The 26945-nt window shown below is 39.7% G+C and overlaps 1 protein-coding gene across 1 annotated transcript; it reads left to right on the top strand.

The window, feature by feature from the left end:
- The first annotated feature begins 9836 nt into the window (after positions 1-9836).
- LOC146966266 (WW domain-containing adapter protein with coiled-coil-like) lies at positions 9837-26448 on the top strand. The gene is made up of 10 exons (XM_085763991.1): positions 9837-9843; positions 11342-11611; positions 14346-14468; positions 14806-14954; positions 16197-16321; positions 17408-17549; positions 18654-18781; positions 24847-25042; positions 26101-26228; positions 26329-26448. Exons 1-10 carry the CDS (start codon positions 9837-9839, stop codon positions 26396-26398), a joined length of 1338 nt encoding a protein of 445 aa, XP_085620117.1. The 3' UTR covers positions 26399-26448.
- Positions 26449-26945: the final 497 nt, after the last annotated feature.

Here is a 26945-nt window from a genome sequence, read left to right as displayed (position 1 = left end):
ACATATAGCCTACTGTAAGCCAGTTCAGGATGAAGTCCTGTGGCCTGATCCAGTACAGAGAAATGATGTTGTGGCTGAGTTATTATGCACTTCTCATTTCTATATTTTTGTACTTTATTTTTTACGTAGGCTTACGGTATACAAATGCTAAATGCAGAAGATTTCTGTTTGTCTTTGTACTGTACAACTGCTACGTGTAAATGCACAGGATTTCTGGTTTTTGTACTTCTTTTTTTTACTATGTACAAGTGCTAAATGCACAGGTTTTTTGTTTTGCAAGAGGAGAAGATGAGAGACGACAGGGTGAAGGAAGAAAGGATGAGGGAGGGAGGGAGGGATGAACTGGGAAGAAAAAAGAAGAAGGAAGGAAAAGGGGATAAAGTGGACGTGGGGAGGGAAGGAGGAAGGTGAAAGAAAGGGAAGGAGAGAAGTGCTACAGTGTAAATGCACAGGTTTTTTGTTTTGCAACATGCATTTAGCTACAGTGAACGATAAACATTTATTTCTACAGCTTCATGTGCTGAGCATTGTGTTTTCTATTTTTCTATGTAGTGTTTAGTGGCTGCTCAGTAGTGTTTTTAATTTTGATTGACTCGGGGCACGATTTGACAACATAGTTCAGTTTTGGGCACAGATTGAACTGTTTTGAGGTGAAAGTTTGGTTTTGCAAGAAGAGTCTGAGGTTTTGTGAATGTAGCTTGAAAATTGGGGTTTGTGTTCACAGTTTAGAGAAAATGAGAGAAGCTATTCCCATCACCGTGTAGGATACACTGTAGCTACATCCTTTTCCTGTTGAGAATGACATCTGGTTTCATCCTGACAGTCTCCTACCAGTTCAACTTCTAGTGCTTTGTTCACAGTAGTAAAAATTGATTCCCAAAAATTGTCTAACAATGGGCATTGCCGAAATATATGTAAGTGAGTTGCTATGTTCTCACCACATCCCCTCCAACATAAACTTGTCTGATTTGAATTTATCTTTGCCATAGTTTCAGGTGTTCTAAAACAAATTTTTACTATCTTTTACTATCTTCCATTGAAACTCTCTCCATGAATTGGCATTTGTATCTGAGCACAAATCTTTATCCAGCCTTCCTCACTGATTCCCTGTTGTAGCTCTCTCTGAATTACCTATTTACAGAGTCTGCATGTAAAACACAAACTATAATACTTTATTTTATAGATGTTAGGATCGGTTTAGAGTTTAAACGATCAATATTCTTCATGCAGTTTCAAACAGGTTGATTATTTAAAGCACAAAGTTACAGGTTTAGTCTTCAGGCAAAAGTCTCAGATAAGCATTCAAACAGCACAGCAGCACAATGACAGAAGAAATGTTGCAGTGTTTGAGAGATGGATCTACGTTGTATGTACTCAAATGAGTAAAAGTACAAAAATACAAAGCAACTAAATCTAAACAAACACAAAAATAAATAAGAAACTATAGTTTAAAAAGTATAAATGTACTTATATTCATATTTTTTATTTATCTTCCAGACTTCAGCCTATAATATTTAATATTTACAGTAGAAAAAACATATTAATTACATCAAAATGAAGCACTTCTAAATGTTCAGTGCAGAGCAGCAGCTGTTCAGTCTGTTGTGATGTTATTAACAACTCATCAGTGATTAAAGTGTCTCATTATCTAAGTTGTAAATGATCTCATAGGACGCAGCTGTTTTTATGTTGTTTCCCTGCAGCTCCTCTCTCTGGCCGACAGGTGGCGCCAGCTGCTCAATGTTTCCTCCTGTGATGTATGGAAGCTGAGAACAGACTAAATTAGTTTCTGACAACATCTCAGAGTTGAAACAAATCTAAAAAGAAACTGGTAAGTGCACTTTGTATTAATATTATTTATAATATTTCACATTTTTAAGGGTCATACACACAGAACATTGCTGCTGCTGCTGCTGCTGCTGTTGCTCTGTTATGACCTAAAGTAGTTTGATTTATTTCATTTGTAGTGATTATAGAAAACTTTATTTGTTGTAAACACATAAAAGTGTAAATTATTCATAATTTCTGTGCCACACATAGATTTGTAATGGAAAAAAAGGCATTGAAACAAGTCAGAGTACAATAACTTCACATGTGAGTTTAAAAGAGCAAAACAATATTTTTCTTTTTTTAACCTTGAACTGTTACATAAACACTTGTATGTTATTTTTTTCTTAACAGGCGCGTGTATATTTTATCTTGTAAGTTTGGTTTCTGGGTGTGTTAGAGCTCCGTCGGCTTTGTCTTTATGCAAATGTGCACATTTAAACAGTTTGTATTTCTGCACATTTATGCCACAAAATCTTTTAATCAATCAACAAAATTACATAACTTTTGTTTTGTTTTTTTGTATTATGTAAAAAAAAAAAAAAAAAAAAAAGGAAACAAAAAATCTTGAGAACCTGAGCAGGAATAAAAAAACAAACTGTCGCCAGGTCAGATTCCACCGAGATGCTGATCATCGACGTGATGATCAAACACTGATTATCTACAAAGTCTCTGTGTTTGTCGGTGTGTGTGTGTGTCAGAGGAGGCTGGTCCATTGAGGCAGAGGAGGTTGGTCCTCCTCTATTTTTGAGAGGCAAAAGGAAAATTTATTTTTTATTTAAGAAAGAGTAACTGGTTGAAATAAATCATTACCAAATCTCAGTATAATTTATAAAATATTATATATGTATTTTATCATAAAAAAAGTTTGTTTTTTGGAAGAAAATCCACTTAAAACAGCTCAACTGCGCCGCCAGCAGGCTCAGGAGACAGAGCAGGCTGTGTGAGGAGCAGGGAGCAGGAAGGTGGGGGCTCTACGGAGGTGGCAAGATTTTTACTTCCCTAACTGGCCTCGGGGCGGGATCTTCTTCCATTGACTCAATGCATTTAGGATGTCTTCATCCTGACCTGTGATTGGCTAAGACACGTAAAATGACGTCATGACGGAGGAGGCTCTTCTGTACCAATCAGCAATCAGAACACAAGATTGACAGCAGGTTGGTCCAATAACAGTTCCCAAATTTCATTCTCACATTTATACAGCTGTAAACAGGAAATACCGCTATGTATTTTACAGCTTTCACTACCAGCTAATGTTAGCGGCACGACCGGGACACAATACGGAGCAGCAACGAAGTTGTTTTGTTGTGATATGCTGCTGTCGTGTAGTTACTCTGACAGCTGCATTCGCGTTGACTGTCACAACGGTAACCTGGGGTCGAGGCGCGGAAGGAGAAGATATTTAGCGGCACAACAGCGGGACATAATACGGAACAGCAACGCACTTTGTCTTGGGCGAGTGTACTAATGAGTGTTGTGTGATGTGCTGTGCTGTCCTGCAGTCTTTGTAAACTGCTGCGGTAGCGTAGTGGGTAGAGCAGATGGCTGGCATGCCGGTGACTGTCCGACGGTCCGAGCCCCACTAATTACCGTATTTTCCGGACTATATGTCGCACCTGAGTATTAGTCGCATCTGCCTAAAAATACGTCATGAAGAGGAAAAGAACATATATAAGTCGCACCGGTTTATAAGTCGCATTTATTTTTCAAACATTTAATTAATAGCCGGGTGTCATATAATGACCAGGCTTTGTTTACACGAAAGGCCGGCACCTATAGCGCGCGCTGCTGTTATGCATGCGCGTTTCTCTGTGGTGTGTAGCCTATGTGTGTGTGAGGATGCGGAGATGAATGAAGGCGATCGTCCCAAGGGGGGCGGCGGCGGCGAATATCGCTACTTTTTTTTTTTAACACGTTAGTTTAGGCGGCAGCGCTGGAAACCCTGTGATCAGAAACCCTTTGTGGACTCTGTGAAGACAGACGGGAGTGAAGCCGACCTCTCCTCTGCTTCAGAGAGGGATAGCCTGGCACTGTCGGACCTGGCTCTCTGCTCCGTGTCCGGAGCCCAGTCGGGACCGGAGCAGAGACCGAAGACTGACCGCAGAATACGCTGTGAAAATACTCTGAATTGACGGAGTGAAGCGCTACGGCGCAACGGAGACAGGTCAGACAGCGCAGAGAGGAGAACAGCACATGAGGAAGATGAAGATGGTCCTGATGTCAAAGTCACTCTGCCTTGTGGCTTTACAAATTCTAAAGAAAAGGTGAGTACTTAATAGTTCAATTATTTTTTTATTATTATTTTTTTTTTCTCAGTGTTTTTTCCAATTACTATGAAACTGACAAAGTTTGATTTCTGCTCACTCTGCACCTCTGATGTTGTCAACAGGATCTCTGCTCCTCTCATGGTCCTGATGTCAAAGTCACTCACCTCCACTCATGGTCCTGATGTCAACAGACTTTAATCCTTTAATAAAATGTTTTTTTAAAGAAGTCTTGTACGTCATTGTTTTATTACTCAAATTAAATCGAATATAAGAAAGTAGAGATAGGTAGTTGACTAAAATAACATGACACCGTGGACTGGTTTTCCTCCTGTCCTCCCCAATTTTTTCAGTCACCAGCCGCCACTGGTGTGTGTGTGTGTGTGTGTGTGTGTGTGTGTGTGTCTGAGGGGGCGAGACAGAACAACAGAAGCTGATGGATTAAATCTGAGCAGCAGAAACAAAGGTGGATGTCGTCAGTTTCCTGTCCAGATAAAGTCTGCGTGAATTCCTGCAGCTCAGAGATCAAAGCTGATGTGGAGAATTTTTAGATTGGTCAAAAACTACAAATCCCACAATTCTCTGGCCTCAACAATAACAGTAGTTAGTGTAAGTAAGGGAGAGTGGAGCTGTCGGTGAAAAGAGGAAACAGCGCCACGTCTGGTCCTGTTCTATGTTGTTCGTTCACACCGTCACCGTTTATTCGTTACGTCCGCGGTGTAAAAGGCCGTGACGCAAAGACGCGATTAGGCGCGAGACGCGGTAGACGCGACTTTTTTTTTTTGCGACGCAATACACCCGATTTTTTTATGGCGACGGGACCTTCGCGTCTTCGTCTATTTCATCGTGTTTGGAACGAGGAACGCTTTTTTTTCGCTCGAGTTGTGACGCGCGACCAAACGCGAGATACGCGGTTTATCGCTCATTTTGACTTTGTGTAAATTCGCGTGTTCACGAGCTCGCCCATTTTCACTACAACAACAACATTTCTGCTCTCATCAACCACGGTTGAGGTCACAACGCTGCGCTGTAGCTGCTCTGGAAGAGTTCCGGGCTGATGAGCTACAGAGACTTTAGAGTCTAAAGGAGCAGTGCGTCGCTGTGTCGGACTGTTTGGATTTAATGCAGAAGCTGCACAGAGTCAGGTGAGCAGAAGCTCGAGGACAAACACTTCGCTCCGGGACATAATGTAGCACACATGTTCTTGTCTTTTACCTCAAGGAGATTAAAGTAGTGTCTGTACTTTACCTCTGAACTCGGCAGCTTCCCTCTGCTAGTTTGTGTGTGTGAGGCTAAACTGCGTGCGTGTGTAGTTTGTGTACAAACTGAACACTGCCTCTGATTGGCTTAGCATGAAACCTTACTCTGCCTCAACCAATCATCATCACTTATGCGGTTGTCTCGTCCCCCCCTCCTCCCTCCTCCCCCCTCCCCTCACCAAAGGAGAGAAGGAAAAAAAAAACAGTTTAGCAGCTTCGTGGCTGAGATGAGCCAAGTCGGAGGAGAACGGCTTCACTGAGTAGTTTGTAACGCGCCTCATTTACAGTTTTTCTCAGTTGCTAAAACACTAAACCCTGTTGTCTGAACCAAATTCTCAGTTGCCTGAACCCACTGATTGAATCAGTCACTTCTTTTGGCAAAACCATCAGCACTTTTCACCTGTTTAGACTCATCTTACCAACACATTTACTAGTGCTTTGTTCACAGTAGTAAAAATTGATTCCCAAAAATTGTCTAACAATGGGCATTGCCGAAATATATGTAAGTGAGTTGCTATGTTCTCACCACATCCCCTACCAACATAAACTTGTCTGATTTGAATTTATCTTTGCCATAGTTTCAGGTGTTCTAAAACAAATTTTTACTATCTTTTACTATCTTCCATTGAAACTCTCTCCATGAATTGGCATTTGTATCTGAGCACAAATCTTTATCCAGCCTTCCTCACTGATTTCCTGTTGTAGCTCTCTCTGAATTACCTATTTACAGTCTGCATGTAAAACACAAACTATATAATACTTTATTTTATAGATGTTAGGATCAGTTTAGAGTTTAAACGATCAATATTCTTCATGCAGTTTCAAACAGGTTGATTATTTCAAGCTCAAAATTGCAGGTTTAGTCTTTAGTCTTCAGGCAAAAGTCTCAATTTTCTCAAGCACAATGACAGAAGAAAGAGAAGTTGTTTGCTGTCTATGTTGCAGTGTTTGAGAAATAGATCGACCTACAAGGAATTTGGTGTGTGGAGCAAAGAACAAGAGGGAGGGACAGTCAGATAAGTAAAAGTCCAAAAATAAAGAATAAACTATAGTTTAAAAAGTATACATGTATATGTATTCATATTCTTTATTTATCCTCCAGACTTCAGCCTATACTATTTAATATTTATAGTAGAAAAAACATATTAATTACATCAAAATGAAGCACTTCTAAATGTTCAGTGCAGAACAGCAGCTGTTCAGTCTGTTGTGATGTTATTAACAACTCATCAGTGATTAAAGTGTCTCATTATCTAAGTTGTAAATGATCTCATAGGACGCAGCTGTTTTTATGTTGTTTCCCTGCAGCTCCTCTCTCTGACCGACAGGTGGCGCCAGCTGCTCAGTGTTTCCTCCTGTGATGTATGGAAGCTGAGAACAGACTAAATAAGTTTCTGACAATATCTCATAGTTGAAACAAATCTAAAAAGAAACTGGTAAGTGCACTTTGTATTAATATTATTTATAATATTTCACATTTTTAAGGGTCATACACACAGAACATTGCTGCTGCTGCTGCTGCTCTGTTATGACCTAAAGTAGTTTGATTTATTTCATTTGTAGTGATTATAGAAAACTTTATTTGTTGTGAACACATCTTAGATTTAATAATCTTTGATAAAGTGTAAATTATTCATAATTTCTGTGCCACACATAGATTTGTAATGAAAAAAAGGCATCGAAACAAGTCAGAGTAGAATAATTTCACATGTGATTTTAAAAGAGCAAAACAATAATTTTCTTTTTTTAACCTTGAACTGTTACATAAACACTTGTACATGTATATTTTATCTTGTAAGTTTAGTTTCTGGGTGTGTTAGAGTTTAGTAACCTCTCTGGGTACAAGATTAATTGGACTAAGTCTCAACTAATGTCCTTAAATCCATCTGTTAGTCTATCTACACTTCCATCTCTTATCCCGGTGGTTAATTCTTTCAAATACCTAGGTGTTGATATTTATCCCACCTTATCAGTTATCTCTACCAAAAATTTCCAACACATATTTAAACGTGTTGAGGAAGATATGGAAAGATGGACAAAATTACCTATTTCAATGTCAGCAAGAATATCCATAATTAAAATGGATGTTCTACCAAGAATACATTTTTATTCAAATATGATTCCTCTTGCACCTCCCAAAAACTACTGGGACAGTCTGAATAAGATCACTACAAACTTTATATGGGGTGGTAAAAGACCACGTCTCAAGTTGTCTACACTGCAAAGGAGCAAGAAGGATGGGGGTTTAAATGTTCCAAATTTTAAATTGTACTCTTGGTCCTATATAATTCGTCCAATATCTGTTTGGTTTGATCCATCTATGGTGGTCTCCTGGAGACCAATTGAAGAAAACTTGGCTTACCCACATAGGTTACAGGACCTTGTTTTCTCTGCTTTCCCTTCCAAGAGTACTCAACGCCAACTTGGTCCTATTATGTCTTTTTTATTGTCAACATGGCGAGCAATAGAGAAACAATGTCAGATTTCTTTAAAATGGCACACACATAGCCCTCTTTTCAACAATTTTGACCTCACCACGGGAGGAGCTCCTTTTAAGCTCCCTCAATGGTCTACTAAGGGAATCAACATTTTAATGGATGTTTGGGAAGAAAATGGGATGAGATCTTTTGATGATATATGTTCCCTGTACAATGTCGCAAAGAGTTCTTTTTTCTTTTATCTTTAGACTCAGACTAGCTATGCGCACTTACGGCGTTCCATGGGGTGAAAAGTTGGCAACTCATCCACTTTACTCTTTATTAAATGTCAGAGGTAAAACTAAAGGTCTAACATCCAAAATTTATGCTCTTTTAAATTCTGGTTGTAAATCTTTAAATATTGGTTATATTTGGAGTAGAGATCTTGATATTACGGAGAAGGATATATGTTGGACAACTGTTTGGAGTAATCTAGATCATGTTTCCAAAAATCCCAATCACAAATTGATACACTTCAAATTTTTACATAGGATGTATCTTACACCTAGAAGACTCCATCTAATGAAACTTGTATCCTCTCCTAATTGTGATCTCTGCCCAAATCGTGATGTTGGATCTTTCATGCATATGTACTGGTACTGTCCAGAAGTCACAACCTTTGGGAAATGATATCCTTAACGTTGACTAAACTTTTTGATGTATTAATTCCGTACTGTCCCAAATTGTTTTTATTGAATGATACCTCTGCTTTGAATTTACCTAGTTACCACTACCCTGCTTTGTTTGCTAGCCTGACAGCTGCCAAAAAGATGCTAGCACTTCGCTGGCAACGTCCTCATTCTCTTTCTCGGACTCACTGGTTACTTTCTTTGTTAGATATCCTGTACATGGAGCTGTCAGTAGCCAGAATGCACAACGCAAAGCAAGCCACTATTACCTCCTGGACTTCGTCAATAGAAAAAATTAAGAACCTTTTGTGCCCTCAAATTGATGTTTAGAGCCTCGTATGTTGTGTGTTTCCTCTATTTTTTTTTTTTTTTTTTCTCTTTTTTTTTTTTTTGTCCAAGTATAATCTGATGTTCTGAGCCTGTCCTTGAACTGATGTGTCCTTGCTGCCTGGGGTGGGGTGGGGTGGGGCGGGAAGGGGGGGATTTTTCTCTTGTCTGGTGTTTGTCTTTGTATTTATTTATTTTTATTTATGTACATATATAATTTCCCTTTTTTTTGCTTTGTTGTTATTGAGCCCTTTCTGCTCTTGTCCTATTTTTATGTTTTCCGATGGAAACCAATAAAAAGTTTAAAAAAAAAAAAAAAAAAAAAAAAAAAGAAGGAACTACACTTATTTCTTTTAACATGTTCGAAATAAACTGAAACTAACCAACTAAAAATAATACAGTAATGGACCGACATAACAAATAAATACTTTACAAAGACAACACATGAAAGATAAAAGTAATTGAAAATGAAAATAATTAGATTTTTCAGTGGGAAGAAGTGAAACTTATTTACTCTCACCCCCTATTCATAAATTAACTATCAAGCTTCCTTGTCATTATAATCTATATGAATGAATGAATTTGAAAAAGACTAAACAGTCCTTCCTGTTGGTGTTACCTGCCATACAAGTGTGACATAAATAAACAATTTTAGAGTACTCAACTACATATCGCTCTTCGTCTCATTGCCCAAGCCTTTTCAAGAAAATAAACTATATTCAACTGAAAAAGATGTTTTAGCTTCTCAGCATCGTCTAACCACACAAATTCATTATTTCAGGGGTGCAAACTTGTCACCTTTCGGCGAAATTCGCCGTTTTGGATCCCAAATTGGTCATTTGTGTGATTCGTGTAAATCCGCAATAAAAAACATTTTGAGGGGGGGGGGGGGGGTCCGGCGAGGCGAGCCGAGCCGAGCCAATGCACCTGTCTCTTTAAGGCGCATGCACCTTATCTGGATGACAGCCAGTGGTGGCAGCGCTCCTCTTCTGTCCAGCAATACACAAGCTTCACTTTTAATACAGACTAACTAACTAACGCGACTTTTTGAGCATGGCGAGTGAAAGAGTCGGAGCAAGAAGACGCGCCAGCAGCGTTGTATAGGTGCTGTATGGGACCGCGTGTGTGTGATGATCGCGATCGCGGCCGATTAGCGATTAGCGCGTTTAGCATTTATTAGCTCCAGTGTTTCTCTCTTCTCTGGAGGAGGGTCTGGCGAGCGAGACTAGCTCCAGTGCGACCTGTTCATGGATGTATTATATTAACGGACCTGTTCAGCAGCAGCAGCAGCAGGAGGAGGAGGAGGTTGACTGACTGTGGCAGGACACCTCTGCCTCTGTTTCACTTTATGTTGCTGGTAAATAATGTGGTTGTAAAAGTAGTAGGCTAAAGTTAAATTATTTAGTATGCACTAATTAAAGGGGCAGAGCTTTAAGAGACATTTTAGCTTTTATATTTTATAAGATACATTTTTTGTAAGAACCACAATTAATAAATATAGGTTATATATTTCAGTGAATATCTAATTGTTCTTAGCATTTGTTAGATAACTTTCTTTGCCCAATAAATTAAAACATGTTGGAACTATCGATGTCTCCTCCCTTGAGGCCAGAATCTCACTACTTTTAACCTCAGACTGTCACAATGATGTATCAGATGTCAGACTGCCTCATTCTTTCAGTTTTAACCTGAATATACTAAGACATGATTGATTTTCCCAACGATCAAAGTAAACCAAACCGAACCGAAAACCATGACCACAAAACCGTGAACCGAACCGTTTGCTTGAACATCTTTTAAATACATATTGCCGCTTAATATGTTTTACGTAGCCTATGGCATTTTTAAGCTTCATGTGTGTTATTGGACAGAAAGAGCAGCGCTGCCTTGGAGCATAGCCTACGTACAGAAAACACATTTACATCAATAAATAAATGTTTTACAATGAACCAATCAGTATTTAGTTTGAAGGCAAGGTTTGCAAGGTTCATCTGATGGACATCAAGGGACAGATTCTCTAAGTTTTGCACAGCTTTTGCTCATGCTAAACCTGCATAGGCTGAAGACCCCCTTCACATATTTCAAAACCAAACAGAGACAGATTGTGCAGGTTTAACAGGAGCAAAAGCTGTGCAAACCTGAGTAAATCTGGGATGATAATTTTGATTATGTTATTTTGTTCTCAACACACTCTACTATATATTGAATAACGGTTTTAAACTGCAATATTTCATTAATTGAGATCTAAGATGTGTTGAGATCTAAGATGTGTTGTTTAAGTGTTCCCTTTATTTTTTTGAGCAGTGTATAAAGACATAAACACATATACAAAGAAAAATAAGTAAGTAAATGCCAATAATAAGCACCTTGTAATTGTCAAACCTCATTCCTGTACATATAGAAAATCATTTCTTTGTACTTCTTTTTGAACTGGATTATGTTTGGACATTCAAACTGTTCCATAGTTTATTTCCACAGACAGGAACACAAAAGCTCCTTCTTGTTGTGCGTGTTTTCTGGATTTCACTCACGTGTCGCCCCCTGTCGGTCCCTCACAGAGTCGTCCCAGGCGGAGAAGCCCTCGGCGACGCTCTCCTCCCAGTCCCAGTCCCAGTCGTCGTCATCATCCTCAGGCTCAGGGAGCTTGAACCCGTCATCGGGGCCGCCCGGCTCGTCGTCGGCGTCCACGGTGCCCGTGTCTCCGGTCCTGCAGTCGCCCGCCCCTCCGCTGCTCCAAGACCCCACCCTGCTCCGCCAGCTCCTCCCAGCACTTCAGACCGCGCTGCAGCTCAACAACGCCAGCGTGGACATGGCGAAAATCAACGAAGGTAAGAAACGACGCAGATCTATAGGCGCGTTCCCACTGAAGCAGTTCCTGGTATAGAGAGACGATTTTTACGGGAACCATTCGGACTCTTGAGGCGACGTGCAACGGTTTCGATCATTGTGCTGCATTTTTTTGTTTCCTGCTCTGGTTGTTGTTGGTTTTTCTGGCAGTATAGACGCTTTCTAATAATACCGGGTTGTAAAAATGTTGTTTTGATCTTTGCTGTCCACTTATCATATGTCTTTCATTAAAGGGATGGTTCAACATCTTGGCAAACTGGCCCATTGCCATAATCCCTATAGTCATAGCAGTAGGTTTGTTACCTTTAATTGTCGGTGCAAGCTATTTTTAGAACGGCGGAGCAGAGCTGTGAGCTGCTCAGAGCTACGCTACGGAGGCTAATGGGATTTCTTTGGTTTCCCTCCCATCAAACTCATCAAATACACAATCCAACAACTCCACAACGCTCTGGTGGACAAGTTGTGAGCTGCACATTCACCACGCTATGAGATAATAACACAACGTTACCACACAGAGTTGTTTTAGAGCTAAATACAGAGACTGCTCGCTGAAAAACTGCCCCCGACGGGAACGTGCATTAGCAATTTTGCATGAATTTCCCTCTAAAACAACTCTGTCTCATAATGTTCTGTTATTATCTCATAGCGTGGTGAATGTGCAGGTCACAACTTGTCCACCAGAGCGTTGTGGAGTTGTTGGATTGTGTATTTGATCAGGGTCAAATTGACCAAGACAGTAATATTTATGACATAATGATTCCTTATTTCCAGTCTGCAGTACACTATGTAATCATGAGTCATCAGCAGCCTGTTATACTTTGTGTCTGAGGGATGCAAGGGGAGGCCTTATTCCATTCAGAAACATGTCTACATCCATACGCTTTGATCAGCACCGAGTAAACCTCAAGCCCGACCTGAAGTTTTTCGGGGCAGGGACTCGTTTAGGGCCCGTAAAATTACCCAGACGGTCCTGCAGTGGAAACGGCGCCTTAAGATGCAGATTATTCACGTTCAGGCTGTTGCTGCGGCTGCTGCATCTGCTGTCGGCTGTTTGTCTAGACGACGACATGATGATCTGGTTCTGTCCTGCTGGTCTGAGCTCAGTTTGAGTCCTGCGTCTGATTCACTGTACGATTTTTAGTCAATCATCTGCAGTGTGAAGCCAAAGCTCACGATCGTTGTGCTCACACTGTACGAGTAAAAACAAAAAGGCCTGTTGCCCCCCATGTGCACCATCGTCACTATTGACAAGTGTCAATAAAGATTTGTTTGAAAGCTCAGTGGCAGGTTTGTTTACGAGGCAGAAGAAGCTGCTTTGTGCATCAGTGCTTTTTACTCTCGTTCATATCGGCTGTGATGATGGGAGGAGGAGGAGGAAGAGGAGGACGAGGAGGAGGAGGAGGAGGAGGCAGCAGCAGCTCGACCAACCTGGCCTCCATATTTTTGTCTCTCTCCAGCGTCGTGTTGCCATGGCGTTTTCAGACGTTGTGTTAGTCACTTCATGCAGGCGTAGTGAGAAAAAAAAGACACTGTTGTTGGGGAATTGACTCCTTGCTCTGCTTCATCTGTGTGTGTGTGTGTGTGAGAGGCTGAGGTCGACCGACCAACATTTATTATGACATGTCAGACATTTGGGCCAATGGCTGTTCAGAAGTAATCTGATTAGATTTTGGTTGTTTAAGACTAAAAATGGATTCTGGGATCGGATTGGATCACGTAATCCAGTTTTGGGTTTTAATCTGGATCAAACCCTCAGTTTGTGTTGTTCAAAACTTTTTAGTAGGATCTGGAAAACTTAGATCCAAGATGACTCTGATCGCAGCAGTTTGGTGGATTCAGGAACAAAATGTGAATGTGATTCAATTCAAAGTGGTCAAATAAACAACATTTATCATGTAGTGTATATACATTTATATTTTGCACCTGATTTTTAAACCAGTATTGTGATAAAGTTAATAAAGTTAACTTTTGATTATTCCACAAATGAATAACTTTTCCCCAACTACTTGATAATTGAATGCAAATTGAAATTTGAAGTTTGAATTTGAAACAAATGGAAAAATATTCACAATGTATTTGGCTAATGTACTGAATATTAGTTTTTTGGGCCCAGACGATCAGTCCCTAGTTTAGAAAGAAGCTAAAATCATAGTTTATGGCCAAATAAAGCTGTTTGTGCTGCTGTCTGGGTGTGCGGATGACGTTTTCCTGCTGTCCACACTTCTCCAGAGTTGTTCGAGCCCTGAAAATTGAGTTTTTTGAGAACGGTGTTGGTCCTTTTGTAGTTTTAAAACCCTGAGGTTGTGCTGGTGACGGGCTGATGTAGACGCTTCATGGTCGCTCCCTGATTGGGCCTCAACAGCCTCGGTTAAGCTGTAGTGAAAGTAACATGAAGAACAAATTACAGTCATTAATGACCATGTTAGCTGGAAATATAATAAGATAATAATAGAAACACCTGGATGACATGACGAGCATGTATTTTTGTGTTGGCGAATCAGGTATTGAGTGTTTTCCAGTTTCAAAAAAAAAAGCCCTCTGCAGAGTTGTTTCACTGCGACTGCATCCTCAGTGGAAACATGCTCATTTTGATTAACGCCGAGTTCGTTCAAGCTAAATGATTCGTACAGATTAACTTTGACACACTGCAGCAACAGATCAGTATCACTGCTCTGACAAACTTTCATTTATTTTTCTTTCCACATCTCTCTCTAGTTCTCACAGCTGCTGTCACACAAGCTTCATTACAGTCGATGCTTCATAAGATCCTCACTGCTGGACCATCGGCTTTTAATATCACTACTATCCTCTCTCAAGCTGCTCAACTCTCCAACCAAGGTAAGTGAACGCCTCACAGAAGCAGGAGGGTTTAAGTGTTTTAATGTTTCCTCTGAGGTTAACACCTTTTGTTTAATATTGATATCATAAAGTCTGTTTCCTCACCTTTGTTGCAGCCTTTCACACAAACTATATTTGTATTTGTGTCAAGGGCAACATCTCACATATTTCTCTTTGTATTGACACTTTAATTTAGTTTCCTACTGAAGGTGCTTGAAAACTCAAGAGTCTGAAAAACAAGAAAACGTCTGTGGTGTTTCCTGCTGCTGGATATTGAATTTCTTGACTCTATTGATTCCTTATTGTCCCTCTTTATTCTTTTTTTCTCTATAAACAGCTCAGCAATCGAACCAGTCGCCGATGTCGTTAACGTCGGACGCCTCGTCGCCCAGGTCCTATGTTTCTCCGAGGATCAGCACACCACAGACCAACGCCGGTCCTCATAAGCCCCATCTCAGCACGCAGCCCGTCATATCACAGCCAAAGGTAAAGAGAGAGACCGCACTGATTTAAATCCAGTAGAGGAACTAACTCCCTGTTTCAGCACGAGTAGATTTCCTCTTGAGTCACACTGGAGAAAAAAAAGCGACTGAGATTTCACTTTAAGCCTTGTGTGGATTACTTGAGTCTAAAGTAGTATAGTAGTAGTAGTTTATTGATCCATTCAACAGAACATAGCCTAATATATACATAGATACATTTTGGATTACTATGTCAAGCTGAAGCCGCAGCTTATTTTGCCTACCCTATTTAAAAATTGCATAACAGAGCTAGGTAACGAGATAACACAATTTAACAATGATTTTTTTTTTAACTCAACTGAGAAGAATAAATAAGATTATCTAAGAAAGAGTCTTACAATTTTTTATTAAGCTTTTGTTAGGGATGCACAATAATTATCGGTCAAATTATTTAAAATCCTGATTCAAAATATTTGCATCAATTCTAGAGGCCTTTATTTTTATATCAATAAGTAATGCACCTTATTTAAATCGATGTTCATTTGAGATATCAAAACATTTTGTTTCATATCTTTTAGCGAATGTTTGAAGGGCTTGCTGATAGAATATCTTCATTTAAAGAGTCAAAACTCCTCACTAGTCTTTCATATCTCCAAGTATGTTATCGGTTATTGGTATCGGTTTCAAAAAAAAGTTATTGTGCATCCCTAGTTTATATTATATATACACACATACAGTACATAGCAATGGACTGGACTGTCCATCGCAGTACCAATCTTATTACACAGGTCAATACATTCATTGCTAATTAGTAATCAATGCATTTGTCCTTGTGTATCGTATTTTGGTTTTTACTTGTCATTATACGTTATTATCTTAAATTTTTTTACTAATACTTGGCTTACTGTATCATAATCTTTTATATTCATTGCATTGAATACCTTAGTTTTAAACATCTTTTTAAATTTTGTGACTGATGGGCACGTTTTTAATTCTTTATCAAGGTTATTCGATAAATTTACTCATATTGCAGATTACTGAACAGCTCCTGTTTGCAGGGTGGAAGTAGGTTGTTGTGTGAAAAAAAACATTTAATCATTGCAAATGGAGTTGGTTGCATCTTTAGTTTAAAAACAACAAAAACAGTGTCGTTTTGTGGAGCTTTTTTGAATAATGTGGCCATGAAACGATGGATTTCGGAAGCGTTTGGTGCTTTGTTGCCGATGAAAATGTGTTTTTAATGTCTGTGTCTTGGTGATGCGTTCAGGTGAGCACGCCAGCGGTGAAGCAGGCGTCTCATCCCCAGCCCACGTCCCAGCAGTCCCTCTCCAGCGATAAGCAGCACAGTCACGACGTCACCACGGCCTCGCCACGCACCCTGCAGCGCCAAGGGTAGGTCGCACACAACTCACAACTCAACATGCAACAACATGACAAAAAACAGGCAAATTGATGATTATTTATAGATAATTAGATCATAATGATGGTTTGAGAGGCAAAAAAACCCATCTAAACAGGACGGGTCGTTCACTCCAGCAGCACGTCGGCACCATCTGCTGGTCGTTAAAGGAACAACAGTTGTTTCATTCATTCATTCATTCATTCATTTCATGCAGTTGTTTGTGCAATAATTTACTAAAAGGAGCAAATAAGTAGTGTGATTGATGACAGATATTTATTACTACAGGTTAGAGTGTGTACATTTAACATTTTAAGGGAAAAACATTCATTAAAATGTAAATTCACACGAGGCAGAGTGTTGATTTAGTGAAGATTAAACTTTTACTTGACAAGTGTCACAACTGTAAATGTATCTAATTAACATTTTCATTATTGACTCATCTGATAATTGATTTTTTTGATGAGTTGTTTGGATTTGGAGAATGACCGATTTTGCTTTCTGGTGTTTTATCGACCAAAGTGGATCTGGGAATATTATAAACATGTTAATATTTGTGTGAACATAACTTTATTTGTACAGTCACGTAGAGACAAACGGCTGAAAATGCTGACGTGGTGCTTTTAAAATATGTCATAATACACATCTGTAGTGATGGATAATAAGACAAAAACAAACAATTACACACCCATAAACCATAAGATATCTAAAGATTTTATTTCAAATGCAGAGCTTATTAATTATAAACATTTTCTGCAAGATACAGAATAATTTGCTTTACGTAATATATATACACTAAAATGAACTGTAAAGGAAAAAAAAGGAACATGGCATGAGATAAACGCTTCCCATCTTTTCAAAAACAGACCTTGTAGCTGTATGGCAAAAGTAATTCTTTCCATCTTAAAAATGTCATAAATTATGTCAATCCACTGTAGGTTTTTCTAGTTTTGGCCACTTCCTTGTACAAGCAGCATTTAAAATCTGAAATAACTATTTGTCGTTAGAGGAGACGTGATGACACGTTTTCATATATCTATAGATGTTCTTCACATTTCTCCTCCCTGTGTTGGTTGCAGCAGTCAGAGGAGTCCCTCCCCGGGTCCCAACCACGTCGCCTCCAGTAGCAGCAATGCCCCCAACTCTGCCTCCGCCCCCCCCCTCCGCCTCCGCAGCCCGGCCCTCCTGCACCTTCACCCCCACCCTCGCCGCCCACTTCAATGAGAATCTTATCAAACACGTGCAGGGTTGGCCGGCCGAACACGCAGAGAAGCAGGTCTGTGGTTTATTTATTTACAACCTGTGATAACTACACACTGTTACTCATTATTCATGAAGCATTCTTCCTGATTATTTGGAGAAAAGTTTATTTTATGAAAATACAAACCCACGTTATACTGTACAAGAAGTCTTTGTTGGTTGATATTAATGGTTTGCATATTCTAGATATGTGCAGCACTTGATATAACTCTTAAAGGGACAACGAGGAGTTTTGGAAAAGTGAAGCGTTTTCACACTACATTTATGAGCCTCCGCACCGTGAAATTCTTTGACCGGCGCAAGACAGACTCATGTTTTCATTCATCAAGAATTAAAGTCAGAGGTTCGAAGACGATCACATACCGTCGTAGTTCCCACCATAAACGGCGATTCGGCGCCGTTATTCTCATGACTCGACAGGCAGCGTCCGCGAAACTGAAAGTAAAGAAACGCTGGTCGGCTCGACCAGCATTTCCGCCACCACTAATAATAACAAAATAACGATAGAGACAAAACGATATATTTATCGAAAATGGGCCCATTAACAAGTGTGGGTAACGTAGATTCATCCACATTAATATGAGACTTTTTTATAACCAAATAGAAACTCCTCGTTGTCCCTTTAAATATAAGTAAATTAGGAAAAATACTAAGTTAGAAAAAACTGTGTTTGAAACTGTTGAAAAAACATTTGTTCTCAGATGGAAAATGCAAAAATTAGTATCAAAGGAGGAAGAATCTTTTTCTTTTTAAACAGTATTTCTTATGAAATTTCAATTGTATATCAGAACTTACATTGAATAAGTTTATATTCCTTCGTACAGTCACACAGATAAAGAAAATAAAATGAACAGTGATGATTAAAAACAGCAATAATTATAAGGGCAGATAATCAAACTAGTTGGATGAAGTATCATAACAAAGATCAAGGTGATGGAAGAATGCTTCATAAATGATGGATTGAGAAGTGTTAAGTTATTTTAAAGTGTAACCCATAATAGTTTATAATGGTCCTGGTTGTGCACATTAAAGCTCATTGTTGTTTCTTCTGAATTGACCTTGAAGGCGTCGAGGCTACGTGAAGAGGCTCACACCATGGGCAGCATCTGTATGTCGGAGAACTGCACCGAGCTCAAAAACCTCCGGTCTTTGGTCAGAGTCTGTGAAATACAAGCCACGTTGCGTGAGCAGAGGTAACAACACTGCTGCTATTTGTTCATGTATCATTGACGTGTGTGTATGGATGTGAAGTCTAACGCCTGTCCTCTCTCCCGTCCACAGGATACTGTTTCTGAGACAGCAAATCAAAGAACTTGAAAAGTTGAAGAATCAGAATTCCTTCATGGTCTGAGAACTTCTGGTTTGTGCGAGTTGAGAGCGTTTTTCTGGTTGGGGGAGGGAGGGAGGGAGAGAGAAAGAAGGGGTGAGGGGGTTGAGAAGAAAAGACCCATTGCACATAGTTGGAAGCTGCAGTTGTTCAGTTCCTCTTGAGCCCAGTCTTAACACACACACAAACACATACAGACACAAACACACACAGGAGCGGCAGTCGGGGTTTTGCCTTTGGACCGTTGGGCTGGGTTAAAAACCAAGAGGTGGGGAAACACGGAAGAGCTGTCGTTGTTGTGGGAGTGGGAGAAAGAAAGAGAGACAGAGAATAAAAAAACACGGGGAGGGAGGGATGGAGGGGGAGGGGGCGGGGCGATTTACAGGTTTTGTAAAAAACCCTCAACGGAGAAAAAAAATGTAGATTTCTTGTAGATGTTATTATCTATGTTGTAAATATGTTTTGTAGATTGAAGCCATGGAAAGCCATGCCTATCAAAAGCTTTTGACATCCAAACTAATCAACGCCTAGGCGGCTACGTTCATTAGCCTAGCCTCTCCTTCATGTTAACTCGTCTGCAGACTTAAAGCTTCATTTTGTCCGTTCGTGGATCTGAGAACCAGAGAGTGAGCGAGCGAACGGCGTGCGATGGCGGCTGCAGCGAAGCCATTTTATTCACATTAAAACATAAACACACTGGTGTCAAAGTGGTTCCTCCTCCTCCTCTTCCTCCTTCTCTTCTTCATAATAATCTTGGTTGAAGCAACGACCGTCTGAATCCCGAGCTGTTCATGCCATCGCCTCACCCCCTGGTTCACTGATCTATTTCTTTTTCTGTCTGTTTCTGTTTTTTTTTTCCTTTTTTTTTTCTTTTTTGCAGCTTCTGGTGGCCCTGCGTTTCCCAGTCTGAAAAAGCGAAAACATAACAAAAACAAAAAACAGTGCCTGGTGGTGTGGTGGAGTGAGTGATTTAAAGAAAAAGACGAGAAAAAGAAACAAAAAAATATATATAAATGAATAAATAAATTAGAGATGTGATGATGACGTGCTGCTTTGGACCATTCCCACTTTTATTATTACTACTACTACTTCTTCTTTCCCCTCTCCCCCTCTTCCTCTTCTTCCTCCCTCCTTGAGTCTTGAGTCACTTCACACACACACCCACACCCTCCACATCGGTTCTTCTTATTCTTATTTTTATTCTTATTTTTTTGTTTTTGTTCCACTGGTTCATTCCTTTGTACAGTCGCCAACAACACAACAACAATGAAGTTTTAAGACGCAGAGAAAATGAAAAACAAAACAGAAAAACAGAAAAAAAAAAAGGTTTTATTTATAACTTTAGTCACTCATCTGCACCCGGTTCAGCAGCAGCAGCAGCAGCGGCGGCGTCTTCACCCAGCTGTGGCGGCGGTGGGCGTTGAGGTTAGAGGCAGATGTGCTGGGCAAACGAGCGGTCACAAGGTCAAATGTGAACTGTATGTATTGTAATAAACATATTAAACATATAAAAAAGCGAGCACTGGTTATTTTATTGGAGCGGTATAGGTTGGTTTTGGTTTTGGTTCAGATGCTAGTGCCTTGTTGAAAGTCTTAGAGGAATAGTTCAACATTGTGGCAAATTGGCCCATTGCCATAATCCCTATATTTTTAGGAGTAGGTTCGTTACCTTTAATTGTTGGTGCAAGCTGTTTTTAGAACGGCGGAGCAGAGCTACGTGATGGAGGCTCATGGGATTTCTTGGTTTCCCCTCATCAAACTCATCAAATACACAATCCAACAACTCCACAACGCTCTGGTGGACAAGTTGTGACCTGCACATTCACCACGCTATGAGATAATAACAGAACGTTACCAGACAGAGTTGTTTTAGAGGGAAATACAGAGACTGTTGATGGAAAAATGCCCCTGAAGGCAACGCACATCAGCAGTTTTGCATGATTTTACCTCTAAAACAACTCTGTCTGGTAACGTTGTGTTATTATCTCATAGCGTGGTGAATGTGCAGGTCACAACTTGTCCACCAGAGCGTTGTGGAGTTGTTGGATTGTGTATTTGATGAGTTTGATGAGGGGAAACCAAGAAATCCCATGAGCCTCCGTAGCGTAGCTCTGAGCAGCTCACGGCTCTGCTCTGCCGTTCTAAAAACACCTTGCACCGACAATTAAAGGTAACGAACCTACTGCTATGACTATAGGGATTATGGCAATGGGCCAATTTGCCAAAAATGTTGAACTATCCCTTTAACTCCTCCTTCACTTCTTTTTCTTTTTAAAAACAAACCCAACAGTGAGATCTTCAACAGGCATGATATCGTCATGGTGCACAGGGTTGTTTTTGTTTTCTCCAGCACATCCCATCATCCCCCTCTTTATCTCTATTATTTGACCCCCCACCCCACCTCCCTTTGCCCCTTTGCCCCCCTCCACTCATGAAGAGCAGGGTCCGACGCTGCAAAGGCCTGTTTCTGCCACCATTACTATCTATTGAGTCTATAATAACTGAGCTGCACCACACATTCAGTAACGGTGACCACATCATTGCTTTGTATATTGTTTCCTGAAGTATATTGACGACAAATGAAATAAAATATGCCTCTCCAGGGCCACGTGCTTCTTCTCTGGCTCTTTTGGTCCCTTCAACTTTTTATTAAAAAAAAAAAAAGTGTTTGATATTTTGGTTTAGATGCTTTAAAAAAAAAAAAAAATCAATAAAACAAAGATGAGACTGTGCTGCCCCCTGCTGGTGGTGCAGTGACTGTGGGAACTCCAGGAGATTAATGTTATCAGATGGTCGTAAGCAGCTTCTTACATAAGAGTAGATGATGAGCTGTCAAAACAATAAAAGAAAAGAGGTTTTTAATCCCCAGAAAAGTGAATTGAATGCGCTGAATTACATCCACTTTTACAACAACATCGTTTACAAGTGGTCTTAGTAGACAAACAATCAGCATTAGTTTGATTATGTGTGTGTAAAAAGTAATGCAGAAAATCAAAATTTAGAATATTTTAAGAAGGAAAGACAAGGAACATCAAAAACACCAAACAGACAAAGAGAAGAAAAACAATATATCAAAAATAAAACTAATCATAGGGTTATAAATTCCCTTTGCGTAAATACCCTTAATCAATTCATCAGCACGTAGGCTATATATCTTTTATCTTTCACCTCTGGGTATCACTTATAATCCAGCTCAAGTCTTGAAAACAAACAAACGAAGAAAAACTCTTTTGAGTTATCAACCACCTCCATCTTTCTATAAACACTTTCTTCTTTAATCTCAACATAAATGTGATTTTTCTTCCCCCCATTGTGTTAATATTTCTTAGGATTGTTACCTATTCAGCACCTGTTTAAGCCATCTTAATGTAATGGCTTTCTTTGCTGCTATTTGTATTTGTAGGATCAGTGTTGGGAATGTTAATTTTAAAAAGTAATTAGTTACTTCTTCCAAAAAGTAACTGAGTTAGTAACTCCACTACTTCACTATAATAGCAACTAGTTACCAGGGAAAGTAACTATTGCGTTACTTTTTCTTTCCAAGAGCATTTTTAAATTGTATTTTATTGTTTTCATATATTTCACTGATCGCAATTATGGAATGCGAGTGTGTGTTTTATTGAAAGCGAGGCTGGTGTGCCTATGAAAATAGGTTACAGTGGGTTTTTTAAGTGCTGTGGCTGCCTACAAGCAAATCTCATATTGTCTCTGTACAAAGACAACAAAGACCTTTTTAAATGTGAAAACAGTGGAGACCTATTCAAGATTTGCGTTTGGGCAACAATAACAGGCGAAACATCGAAATTAATTTATTCATGGCCACATTAAGTGAAATTATTAACTTTACCGATTATCCATCTGATTATCTGTCCTGCTGCGAGCACACATAAAAGTTTAAGTGCAAACATATTTAATGATGCCGTGTATTATATATTATATATTTAAGACCATCTTTGAATTTTCTAATAAATGTAATACTTTTTAAGGCCTTAATTTTAGATACATGAATTTAAGACTTTTTAAGGATCCGCGGGTATCCGCGGGGTCTTAAAAAGTCTAAAATTTGAAAATCAAAATTTTAGGTCTTAAAATGTCTTAAATTTGTTGAATTATTGTGTTCAAGTCTTCAATAGTTTTAGTCTCGCATTTGCCCCTAAAAAAAATTACATGTGTGAACCGGGAAAATCACAAAAAAGAAAGAGCACAACCTGTGATTGGTCAAAAACTACAAATCCCACAATTCTCTGGCCTCAACAATAACAGTAGTTAGTGTAAGTAAGGGAGAGTGGAGCTGTCGGTGAAAAGAGGAAACAACGCCACGTCTGGTCCTGTCCTATGTTGTTCGTTCACACCGTCACCGTTTATTCGTTACGTCCGCGGTGTAAAAGGCCGTAACGCAAAGACGCGATTGGGCGCGAGACGCGGTAGACGCGACTTTTTTTTTTTGCGACGCAATACACCCGATTCTTTTATGGCGACGGGACCTTCGCGTCTTCGTCTATTTCATCGTGTTTGGTGGGAAGACCCACAAGGGGCTTCCCACCAAACACGAGGAACGCTTTTTTTTCGCTCGAGTTGTGACGCGCGACCAAACGCGAGATACGCGGTTTATCGCTCATTTTGACTTTGTGTAAATTCGCGTGTTCACGAGCTCGCCCATTTTCACTACAACAACAACATTTCTGCTCTCATCAACCACGGTTGAGGTCACAACGCTGCGCTGTAGCTGCTCTGGAAGAGTTCCGGGCTGATGAGCTACAGAGACTTTAGAGTCTAAAGGAGCAGTGCGTCACTGTGTCGGACTGTTTGGATTCGCCACGCACCCTGCAGCGCCAAGGGTAGGTCGCACACAACACACAACTCAACATGCAACAACATGACAAAAAACAGGCAAATTGATGATTATTTATAGATAATTAGATCATAATGATGGTTTGAGAGGCAAAAAAAACCATCTAAACAGGACGGGTCATTCACTTCGGCAGCACGTCGGCACCATCTGCTGGTCGTTAGAGGAACAACAGTTGTTTCATTCATTCATTCATTCATTCATTGATTTCATGCAGTTGATGTTTGTGCAATAATTTACTAAAAGGAGCAAATAAGTAGTGTGATTGATGACAGATATTTATTACTACAGGTTAGAGTGTGTACATTTAACATTTTAAGGGAAAAACATTCATTAAAATGTAAATTCACACGAGGCAGAGTGTTGATTTAGTGAAGATTCAACTTTTACTTGACAAGTGTCACAACTGTAAATGTATCTAATTAACATTTTCATTATTGACTCATCTGATAATTGATTTTTTTGATGAGTTGTTTGGATTTGGAGAATGACCGATTTTGCTTTCTGGTGTTTTATCGACCAAAGTGGATCTGGGAATATTATAAACATGTTAATATTTGTGTGAACATAACTTTATTTGTACAGTCACGTAGAGACAAACGGCTGAAAATGCTGACGTGGTGCTTTTAAAATATGTCATAATACACATCTGTAGTGATGGATAATAAGACAAAAACAAACAATTACACACCCATAAACCATAAGATATCTAAAGATTTTATTTCAAATGCAGAGCTTATTAATTATAAACATTTTCTGCAAGATACAGAATAATTTGCTTTACGTAATATATATACACTAAAATGAACTGTAAAGGAAAAAAAAGGAACATGGCATGAGATAAACGCTTCCCATCTTTTCAAAAACAGACCTTGTAGCTGTATGGCAAAAGTAATTCTTTCCATCTTAAAAATGTCATAAATTATGTCAATCCACTGTAGGTTTTTCTAGTTTTGGCCACTTCCTTGTACAAGCAGCATTTAAAATCTGAAATAACTATTTGTCGTTAGAGGAGACGTGATGACACGTTTTCATATATCTATAGATGTTCTTCACATTTCTCCTCCCTGTGTTGCTTGCAGCAGTCAGAGGAGTCCCTCCCCGGGTCCCAACCACGTCGCCTCCAGTAGCAGCAATGCCCCCAACTCTGCCTCCGCCCCCCCCTCCGCCTCCGCAGCCCGGCCCTCCTGCACCTTCACCCCCACCCTCGCCGCCCACTTCAATGAGAATCTTATCAAACACGTGCAGGGTTGGCCGGCCGAACACGCAGAGAAGCAGGTCTGTGGTTTATTTATTTACAACCTGTGATAACTACACACTGTTACTCATTATTCATGAAGCATTCTTCCTGATTATTTGGAGAAAAGTTTATTTTATGAAAATACAAACCCACGTTATACTGTACAAGAAGTCTTTGTTGGTTGATATTAATGGTTTGCATATTCTAGATATGTGCAGCACTTGATATAACTCTTAAAGGGACAACGAGGAGTTTTGGAAAAGCGAAGCGTTTTCACACTACATTTATGAGCCTCCGCACCGTGAAATTCTTTGACCGGCGCAAGACAGACTCATGTTTTCATTCATCAAGAATTAAAGTCAGAGGTTCGAAGACGATCACATACCGTCGTAGTTCCCACCATAAACGGCGATTCGGCGCCGTTATTCTCATGACTCGACAGGCAGCGTCCGCGAAACTGAAAGTAAAGAAACGCTGGTCGGCTCGACCAGCATTTCCGCCACCACTAATAATAACAAAATAACGATAGAGACAAAACGATATATTTATCGAAAATGGGCCCATTAACAAGTGGTAACGTAGATTCATCCACATTAATATGAGACTTTTTTATAACCAAATAGAAACTCCTCGTTGTCCCTTTAAATATAAGTAAATTAGGAAAAATACTAAGTTAGAAAAAACTGTGTTTGAAACTGTTGAAAAAACATTTGTTCTCAGATGGAAAATGCAAAAATTAGTATCAAAGGAGGAAGAATCTTTTTCTTTTTAAACAGTATTTCTTATGAAATTTCAATTGTATATCAGAACTTACATTGAATAAGTTTATATTCCTTCGTACAGTCACACAGATAAAGAAAATAAAATGAACAGTGATGATTAAAAACAGCAATAATTATAAGGGCAGATAATCAAACTAGTTGGATGAAGTATCATAACAAAGATCGAGGTGATGGAAGAATGCTTCATAAATGATGGATTGAGAAGTGTTAAGTTATTTTAAAGTGTAACCCATAATAGTTTATAATGGTCCTGGTTCTGGTCCTGGTTGTGCACATTAAAGCTCATTGTTGTTTCTTCTGAATTGACCTTGAAGGCGTCGAGGCTACGTGAAGAGGCTCACACCATGGGCAGCATCTGTATGTCGGAGAACTGCACCGAGCTCAAAAACCTCCGGTCTTTGGTCAGAGTCTGTGAAATACAAGCCACGTTGCGTGAGCAGAGGTAACAACACTGCTGCTGTTTGTTTCTATATTTATATGTTCATATATCGTTGACGTGTTTGTATGAATGTGAACTAACGCCTGTCCTCTCCCGTCCACAGGATACTGTTTCTGAGACAGCAAATCAAAGAACTTGAAAAGTTGAAGAATCAGAATTCCTTCATGGTCTGAGATCTTCTGGTTTGTGCGAGTTGAGAGCGTTTTTCTGGTTGGGGGTGGGGCAGGGAGGGGGGAGAGAGAGAAAGAAGGGGTGAGGGGGTTGAGAAGAAAAGACCCATTGCACATAGTTGGAAGCTGCAGTTGTTCAGTTCCTCTTGAGCCCAGTCTTAACACACACACAAACACAGACAGACACACAAACACACACACACAGGAGCGGCAGTCGGGGTTTTGCCTTTGGACCGTTGGGCTGGGTTAAAAACCAAGAGGTGGGGAAACACGGAAGAGCTGTCGTTGTTGTGGGAGTGGGAGAAAGAAAGAGAGACAGAGAATAAAAAAACACGGGGAGGGAGGGATGGAGGGGGAGGGGGCGGGGCGATTTACAGGTTTTGTAAAAAACCCTCAACGGAGAAAAAAAATGTAGATTTCTTGTAGATGTTATTATCTATGTTGTAAATATGTTTTGTAGATTGAAGCCATGGAAAGCCATGCCTATCAAAAGCTTTTGACATCCAAACTAATCAACGCCTAGGCGGCTACGTTCATTAGCCTAGCCTCT

The sequence above is a fragment of the Trachurus japonicus genome, chromosome 20 (assembly GCF_045865225.1).
Source record: "Trachurus japonicus isolate A0001 chromosome 20, Traja_1.0".
Lineage (NCBI taxonomy): Eukaryota > Metazoa > Chordata > Actinopteri > Carangiformes > Carangidae > Trachurus > Trachurus japonicus.
The sequence above is the reverse complement of the archived record's forward strand: the minus strand, read 5'-3'. Positions and strand labels throughout refer to the sequence as shown.

Coding starts and splice junctions, on each gene's coding strand:
- LOC146966266 (XM_085763991.1), top strand. Junction 16,322..17,407: donor CGCACCCTGCAGCGCCAAGG/GTAGGTCGCACA, acceptor TGTTGGTTGCAG/CAGTCAGAGGAGTCCCTCCC. Junction 18,782..24,846: donor GCCACGTTGCGTGAGCAGAG/GTAACAACACTG, acceptor TGTTGCTTGCAG/CAGTCAGAGGAGTCCCTCCC.